The 9,538-nt window shown below is 39.1% G+C and overlaps 1 protein-coding gene across 1 annotated transcript; it reads left to right on the forward strand.

The window, feature by feature from the left end:
• Positions 1-221: 221 nt before the first annotated feature.
• On the forward strand, positions 222-8,774 carry c15h18orf54 (chromosome 15 C18orf54 homolog). The gene is made up of 15 exons (XM_062434210.1): positions 222-306; positions 1,690-1,810; positions 2,339-2,495; positions 2,666-2,833; positions 2,930-3,080; positions 3,197-3,245; positions 3,346-3,547; positions 5,208-5,278; positions 5,466-5,577; positions 5,681-5,773; positions 6,932-7,007; positions 7,094-7,151; positions 7,232-7,408; positions 7,619-7,668; positions 7,923-8,774. Exons 2-15 carry the CDS (start codon positions 1,691-1,693, stop codon positions 8,071-8,073), a joined length of 1,635 nt encoding a protein of 544 aa, XP_062290194.1. The 5' UTR covers positions 222-306; position 1,690; the 3' UTR covers positions 8,074-8,774.
• The last annotated feature ends 764 nt before the right edge of the window (positions 8,775-9,538 follow it).

Below are 9,538 nucleotides of genomic sequence, written 5' to 3' on the forward strand. Positions count from 1 at the left end.
AATGCAGTAGCGACAGTCGGTTGGGTTGAAATGCTCCGAGAGTTCCTGCAGATCCTAAAAGTATGTAAGTAAAACCTTATCAGCCTTCTGTACAGGCTGTGTATGATGTGTTTCCACTGTGATAATAACCCTAACTCTTTACCAGATGTGTTAGATGAAGTTCGGCTGTAACGTCTCCGCCGGAAACTGACTCCAGACCAGCTAACAGTGAGCTAGCTTTACCCGGGAGCCTTGAATTTTGTTTTCGCAGCGTTGCTATACGCGGAGTGCTGTTCACTGAAAACTGAAACACTGTGGAGTCCAAAGGTCAGTATTTTACCTTCGTTTGATACGAGTTGACTGGTGTGGTTTGAAGCATGCAGCTAAAGCTTCACTCAGACTGTCAGTTGTTTAGTTAGCGTCGTAACTTTTGAGATTTTGTCAATACGTAACATGTTTAACGTCAGAAAGTTTCTGAACGGCCTTATACATGTCATATATATACACTAAACTAAGTTACGTAAATGTTTTACCTGTTACTGAGTCTGCCTGGGCATGCACTGTTTGTTTGTTTTGTGTATTGCTTGTTGTTTAGCTTGCTGTTGGCTAGGCTAAAGCCAACTTAGCAAACTAACGTCTGCCAGTTTTATACCATTAACACAGATTTAGCTCAGTACTGTTTACAGCTAGCTTACAAGCAAGATAAGCAAACTCAGTTGAAACACACCACTTGTCCAAACACATACATATTCCAGAGGGTTGTCAGCTCGTGATTTGCTTATTAAGATGATTAGCTGTCTGGCTTCACTTGACCTGACTCATAAATATTACAGCTGATAGCATCACAAATGTTCATAGCACTGTAGCCTATAGAGCTCAGTGCTGTGCAGTGCAAACAAACTAAAGACCTTCACCACTTGCTGTATGTTATTTATAAATGCTGCATGTGGTAGAGGTAGACAATCTATACACAGCCTTAAACTGATTTAGATTCTGAACTCTGAATATTTCAAACTCCTCTCCAGCTTTCTTTGTGAATGGTTCCCATGGTCATGAAATTCCTGAATAGTTATGAAATTGTAAAAACTGGCCTGGAAATGGTTTGGAATTAGGTGAATATTTTGGAAAGGTTTTGAATTAAGGATGGCCCGATCTGATATCAAAGATAACGGATATAAGACAGGCTGCATGAACTTGGACCCCCACTTTTACCATGTCAAAAATCAGTAGATTAATTTAGTATATATATATATATATATATATATATATATATATATATATATATATATATATATATATATATATATATATATATATATATAAAAATCATCAATTTCTATATATTTAAAAAAAATATATCTTCTAATTTGTGATCTGGGGCCAAATGCACCCATCATTTAGTGAGATCAAAGTGTCAAAACACCTGTTAAAAGGCACCAGAATACAGGAAATGATATTTTTCAGTAAAAACTGAAACAGTTGGACCTGAACGTCCAACATTTGGGATGGGGGCAGGTTAAAACCTCATACTGTGCCCTATAGTCACTATGTGGGCCTACCTTTGTTAAACTACTTAAATTAAGTCATGGAAATGGGGTAAAATATTATGGAAAAGTTTTGAAAATTCAATGGTAAAAATGTGTGGGAACCCTGTTTGTGGTTCAGTGATTTAAAAGCTAACAATTTGCATGTTGTTGTTGTTTTTGTCAGCATGGACTCTGACTTCGTATCTCCAGAGTCTACAGTGACGACCCTGCTGTCCAGCTCAGGTCACCTGAAGAGCAGCCTGCTGCCTCCTGAACTCAACACCTCCTTCAGATACAGAGACCAGGTTCACTTCTTCACTGCTTCTACCGGGGTTCATTTTCTACAGCAGTGACTCCCTTTCAAATTTTAAACAGCAGATTTCTGATGGAAGTTCTGCAAAAAATGAGAATTGCAGTTTTCAGTATCAGAGGGATATGTTACAATTCAATTTGTTTTTATTGCTGTTCAGTGCTTCAAATTAAAAGCCCTCCAGTTTCTCCTTTCAGATTAAAACACCCCAAACCCCTTGACAGTAAAAGCCCTTTGTGTCTTGCTTTCTTCATGTTATATGTTTTTCAAGTGTCACAACAATCAGTTCAGTGTTGTGAAACTTGCTGATGATGTCATTACAGTATGTGACAAAATTGCAAAAGAAGTGGTTAATGTTAAAATTGAAATGTCAGCAAATTTTGGAGGTTTTTTCTGGAAAAAAATGATCAAGGATGAAATTCAAGACAAGCAGCTGGCCGAAGAGATATTTTGTGGTATTGGGCTTAATACAAATACATTCTACCTGTATTTCAATTGATTAACTGATTGATTGGTTTTACAGGAGTATGACTCAGCCTCCGCAGCCTTGGACGCCTACATCGCAGACTTTGACAGAAGTCGTCTGAACAGCAAGTCGGTAACAGGAAGTCTGATTCTTCCACACAGCCCGCACTGCACGCCAAGAAGACCTAAAGTGAGCACGCTCAGAAACAGAGATGGTAGGTCATCACACGGAGGCGCTGTCACTGAAAAGCAACATAGAGGTCTGCATTAGTCCACCTGGTCAATTATTAAATTATTAAATAATCATGTTTATTATTTATCTCTCTATGCGTCAGATCATTTAGGGGTTTATTTTTATTATTTTCCTTTTTGTTCCTGTTTTTAGTTCTCAGGGAGAGTTTGACTGACAGGGAGCTGGACTTCCTCAACCTCCCCGTCAGTTCCATCCGTCACCGTGCCAACCGAGACAGACTCTCCATGACTACCGACGAACTGCTGTCCATCCCTCATGACGGCTCGATGCCCGTCACCCACACATCTGCCTTCCTCCAAGGTCTTTAAACACTTTATTCACTGAATTGATAGAATAAAGTATTGATAGATTAATCAATAATGACAGTATTATTTATCTCATCCTGTCTTGGTCCAGGCCTCCTGTCCCAGTCTGGAGCCTCATCCCAGCCCTGCCCATCCTCCTTCAGACCAGGACGCAGAGCCTGGGATGGACTCAGCAGCAGCCACGCCGCTCCCCGACTGAACCACTCCCACCCTCATCCAACCAGGATGCCCAGGAGATCCAGGTTTCTGCTGATGTCACTTATCCGTCTCATTTGGGATGTTTTCTGAAAGATCTTTGTTCTGACCTGTGGAGGGGCTACATCACACTTTACTTTTTATTACTTTTTCCTCTCCATAGGTGCAGAGGAGGACCAGGATGTCCAGATGTCCCCTCTGTCAACTTCACGGTAACTATCATTCACACTCATTCTTTTTTTTGAAGGTCTGGAACAACAGCAGTTTTTGATCTGAGTCTGTGTAGGACTGTAACCAACCTCCGTCTGTCAGTCTGCACACAGAACAGCGAGGTCAGAGCGGGCGGACCCATCCTCGTTGCTCCACATCCCTCACTGGTTCACCAGCAACAAGTCCGAAATGGGCTGCTCTGGAATCACAAGCGTGCCGGACCTGAAGTACCCAGCCTGGATCCAGCGCTGCGACCTCAGCGAGCCGCCGCCCCTCACAGAGTCAGAACTGTGGGACGACCATGGTACGACACGCCCTGAGAGACTGTTCAATTCCCCCCGTAACACAGACTGCATGTTCCCCCGTTTAAAAAGTTAAAGTATAGAAGAGCTTCAAAACAAAAGCACATTTTTACCATCAAGTAACTCTAAAACTGTAATTCAACAAATGTATGAATTAACAGCATCTAGTTAACACGTTAATGTTTTATTCCTGTTGACTGTTCTCTAAACCTTCTACTCTGAGCCGCTATTACTGAGTCATAGCTTAGCAACTGTAACTAGGTACGGCAGTGCTGTGAAGTGTAGGATTTATCCACACGTTAAAGGAGTGTGCATGGGGCCTTGTAACAGAGATTATTCACATTTAAAGAGTTTTGCAGGGTTCCATCTGTTTCAAAACCAAAAGTACAACAGCAAAAGTGTATGGAATAGATTAAAGAGTGTGTTTATCTTGTCAAACAAGAGCTGCAATTGAGTTCTCCATTGTAACATCCAAGGCTCAGGACCATATCATTAACTAACTACATGAGTTTTTGTGTGGTTACAGGTTAAGTAAAAAGGTTCAGGAATTCAGGACATGCACATCCACTTTGTAGAACTATTCCCACACAGTGTACAAGGTGGTCCTGGATGCTGCCAGAGTTTAGGCTAATGTTAGCAGATCTGTCGCTAATCTTTAAACTCCACTTTTACAGCTCCTGCCATTATGTCAGACACATGGCATAATCATCTTCTTTAAAACCTTTCTCTTGATAAGTTAAAAAACAAAAATGACGAATACGAACACATATGCAAGCTATATCAGCCAAATAAGGTTATGTTAGAACAATAAAAAGTCTGTTATCACATGTTTTTTAATCATACTGCAGCTCTGCATTTCAATACAACATGTGTTCTACCTGGGTCATCAGGTTGTGAGAATGCTGACTTATTGCCTGGGCTATGCAGCTTTAGCCTCAGTCTTTTAGCACAGTAGCACAGTAGCATGTGTGTAACCATCAAGTGCATAATAAGGACTCCTTTTACAATTCTCAATCTCTTTCATTTTAAAATGAGTCAGCTGAAAACATTAAAGTTAGCCACAAAAAGCATTTTGAACCAATTCATGTAGCTTATGTTAGCTTAATAAGCTAACTGGCTAAAAACTTTCAACTAATTTCCAGTGGTAAATCTGCTGCCCTTATTACTGTGAATGTGCTGAAGGAGAACTGAAAGTTGGACGGTCGTAGAAACAGCAACTCAGGAGGGCAGTATGATGTGAATAGGTTTTTTTCATTCGTATCTTTATGAATCCCTTTCTTCGCAAACCTTAATAATAATTTTATCATGATGAAAATTCATAGACTAACAAAAAAATGGACATAGCCACCGTATTGTCACCCTCTGGTTTGTAGACTCACTTTTTGAAGCCTCAAGTTTGGCATTTTGACTGTCGCCATCTTGGATTTTTGGAGCCAGTAGTGACCATATTTGGACAAGACACTAGCTAACTAGTGGCATCGCCCCCTCCTGGCCTTTAGAAATAATGTAGGTTTAAAGAACTTCCATTCCAAGCATTGGCTTCATATTTAAGACCTGGAGCTTACCTCTTGTTAAAATAATAAGTATAAGGAGTCTGTTGTGAAAAGGTTTTAGCAGCTTATTTGAAGTCATTTGTTACTCCAGGTGTTCTTCCTCCTACAGCTCCGAGACATGAAGCTCCTTCCTGGGTCGCAGGGCTGGAGGAGGATGATCCTGACCTGATACCTTCAGAGGTGAGAGAATCAGATCACACTGCTGAGTTTTTAATTACATGAGTCAGTAGCTCATGTTGTCTGAAAATGTGTTTCCTTATAAGTTACATGTGGTAAATACAGTGTGTGTGTGTGTGTGTGTGTGTGTGTGTGTGTGTGTGTGTGTGTGTGTGTGTGTGTGTGTGTGTGTGTGTGTGTGTGCGTTTAGACTCAGGTTGACAGCCAGCTGACTCTGAGAGATCTGAGGCTTCAGTTTGCTGAACAGATTTCTCTGCTTGCAAAGAGAAAGAGCTCTGACGTCATGGAAAATCTGTTCAGAGGTAAAAATAAATATTGCTTAAAGGAAGCACTTGCTATCAGTGTGCTGTAGGCACCTGTTCATGTTTCTACTCTGTGTTTTTTTTGTGTGTTTTTTCCTGTCAGACAACAAGATCGAGTCTCTGATCCAGAAGGCAGATCAGGTGTTGAACTCTCTGTCTCAGAGCTCTGGAGCAGCAGAGAGTCTTCCAGATCCAGGTGAGATCAGGACTCATCCGAGAAGCAAAGTTATGAGCAGCAAAGCTAATGGACACAACATTCAGACATCAATGACCCAGCTCAGATAACATACAATAAAAAACATGGAAGAGAGTGTGAGGGCTCAGGTGTAGTTTGTTCTCTACATACTTGTGCATACATTATGTTAGAGAGCAGTAGTCTGTGATCGGTCAGCATGGGCTGTTTGTGTTTTCTCCTGAGTTTCTGATACTGGAAGAGACGGATATAGACACATATATAAATGCAAAGCCATTTCCCCTGCAAACGACTTATCCTCACTCTAATTCACAGTGAAGGAAATGTAAACAGTATGTAAACAGGGTAACTATGGGTTTCAGTGATGCTATTAATGAGTGAAATCTGATACTGAACAATGCAGGAGACATCTACAACTGGACCAACATACACTGAGATGCACATGTATAATTCCATTGTTACTGAATGGATTTTTACTGTAAATTACCTGCAGGCAGGAGATGAACACAGATGTCTCTGTTGGTAACCAAATTCTAACCCTTGTTGCTGAATTGAGATTTGGTTGTGTCTATATTTGGCTTTCAATTTTGGGTCAATTAGTGAACATGTACCATATGTTGTATATCCTAAAGATTAGATTAGATCCAACTTTATTCTCAGTGCACGTAGTACCTAACCAGAGTGCAAACTAATAAACTACTGAAAAGAAAATAAGTTATATATACAGAGGAAAGTAATTTTGATATATATATACAGGAAAAGAAGGTATATATACAATTGAAAGTGATTTATATATACAGGAAAATAAATTGTATGTATTTTGTATTTATGAATATGTGTGTGTGTGTGTGTATTTATGTATATATATATATATATATATATATATATATATATATATATATATATAGATATATATATATAGATAGATAGATAGATAGATAGATAGATAGATAGATGGATATGACAGGAAAATAAGTTATACTATACACAGTAGAAGTTATATACAAAAAGATAAAATATCATTAATGTTCTTATGTAGCTAAATGCTGATAAGATTACATCACAGCTCTTCATCTCATTGTTGCATATAAGATGTTCATCACACATATATTCTCCACACAGTGCTGCCATGTTGTTTATATTAAATGTTGTTGTTGTCAGTGAGCAGTGCTGCAGTCAGTCCAGTGAACACTGAGGAGCTGCTCTGTTCATCCTCACACCGTCCTTCATTCACTCAGTAAGACTCATCACACCCACACTTCCTTTATTGTTAGGACAGTTGCACCACAACTCAACAACTGTGATGTTTGTTTAAACTTACAGTGACTCAGCAGCAGCAGCAGGTGGTGTCACAGAGGATCTGACAGGCAGAGGAGCTCAGGTAAGTTTTAGTCTGTTCTGTTTCACTCCTTACCTAAAAAATAAAACTGATCAGCTGCCCTACTTTACCTTCATTCTCAGGCTCAGGGCAGCGATCTCCATGGTAACAGCATCTGGAAGCAGCCCGGTCCAGTGGAGGCTCTTAAACAGATGCTGTTCAGACTGCAGGCTGTGGAGGCGGAGCTTCAGAGACAACAACAGCCGTCAGCTTCAACTCTCACCGACAGGATGCACGCAAAGGGAACGCCGGTGAAGCAGGTATAAAGAGTCACTGAGGCTGAACACAACTGGGTTCATCAAGGTGGCGTGTTTCAGAACATTCCCAACTTTTTTTGGACAACTGTATTCAGCAGTGTTTAAACAGAGTTACCTAACACTCCTACCTCAGGCCTCTGCTGTCAACATTCAGCTGTATTGTGAAGAACAAACCTGTCTCTGAGTTTATATAAAGTTGTGTTTGTGTTGCAGAGGCCTGAAGCAGAGCTGGACAGTTGTTCTTGTGGACCATCATTACAGAGGTAACTGACTCTGAATTCATCACACAGTCATCACAACTGATGCTGCTGCCACTTGATGATCAGTACCTATATACCATGGATGTAGAATCTCAAGTCTCAAGATGTTTTTTTTCTATTATCTCGGACTAGTCTCAGTCTATTGTTTGTTTTTTTAATTATATAAAGATCACACCATGTGGTCTGACCCCAGTTTAGTGTAAGTTAAGGAGCAATATGTCAGAAAACATATTTTTGATGAATATGTCTGTCCTCAGAGCTCTGTATCACCTGAGCCGTCTGAAACTGCTGGTGGAAGAACCCAAAGAGAAACACAGAGAGGAAGACGAGGAGAAGGATGAAGATGAAGGACGCTACTCCTCTTCATCTGCTGACGGACTCACCTGTACTCAGGAGAAACCCTCCTGAGGCTGAAGGCTTGTTCAACAGAGCGAGGGACTTCTTGTTCAATGTTTTCATTGTTTCCTGTTGTGTCCCACAGAAAAAGGGAACAGTTGAAAGGTGCCTTTGAATCTGCAAAGTGCTTTGTATTTATATTTGAGATGAAACTGTGCAATTAATCTAAACACTGATACAGTACAGAGACCAAACCAGACCCATTAGGAAATGTATAAGTATGTGAAATGTGTGTTGAGGAGCAGAAATGTAGGAAAGTGTTACAGGGAAGAAAGCTGAGAAAGTGTTCTGATGGTTAAAAAACGTTTCTGGTGCACTAGAATAGACTAGAAGACAAAATGTCAAAATCTTCCCACAAACTCAAAGCATCTGTCCAGCTGTTGAGACCATGAGTGTCAAATAGTGAATGTGCCAAGAACAGGAGATAATGTTGAGTTTATTGTTACTGCAATGAAAATGTAGTTTTACAGATAAATCTTTATCTATTTGTTGCCACACCAGCAGCAAGATGGCTGTGTTTGAATGCCAACTGTGTTCATTTAATATGCAAATATTATTATATTATTAGCATTCTATCAAGCTAACATGTAAAACATTAGTATGTCAACAACCAGTGTTGAATATGCTAACACAACCATAATAAAATACTAATGTTGGCATGTCAGTGTAACTCCGTTAGCATATAATAATAATAATAATAATAATAATAATAATAATAATAATAATAATAATAATAATAATAAACCTCAGAATTGTAGCATTCAATAGTGGTCAATATGGATCTGAAAGTGCTAACTGTAGCTTCATTAATGCCAACATTAGCATTTAAACATGCTCACTTTAGCATATTATAATGCTAAGAATTACATGGTAAACACCAGAATTGTAGCATACAATAGTGGTCGATATGGAGTTTAAAGTGATAACCGTAGCTTCATTCATGTAAACATTAGCATTTTAACATGCTAACAGCAGCATGTTAACATCCAATGATTGTTATACCAACTGGAGCCATTTTAACAGGTTAACAACCGTGTTTTAACATGCTAAATGATAGCATGTTAGCAATCAATAGTGAACAGTTTATTTTTCTGTGTGCCATTTTCTTCCTTTAATAGAATGCTGACTTCAAAGCCACAGTTATTGTTAACTATATAATTTATAATTAACTTTTAACTATTTAACTTATCATTTATTCAGGCAAAGATCATTATTAAAAATGTATGCATTGATCAGTTTGGCAGATTTAGTAAAATGAAATAAGGGTTAAATGTATTTTTATTCCTCAAAGTTTTGTTATTGGTGCTGAAAGCTCGACTTAGTCTTATCAGACTTATGTGCCATCATTAAAATGTTACAATTCAGCATTAAGCTTAAAGCAGAGCTGGGGTTATGTATATGTCCTAAAGTGGCCATCACATTAGATGGGGAGTTACCATAATTATTAGCTACTGACTTGTAAATACTGCTCTCATAT

This window comes from Scomber scombrus, chromosome 15 (assembly GCF_963691925.1).
Source record: "Scomber scombrus chromosome 15, fScoSco1.1, whole genome shotgun sequence".
Lineage (NCBI taxonomy): Eukaryota > Metazoa > Chordata > Actinopteri > Scombriformes > Scombridae > Scomber > Scomber scombrus.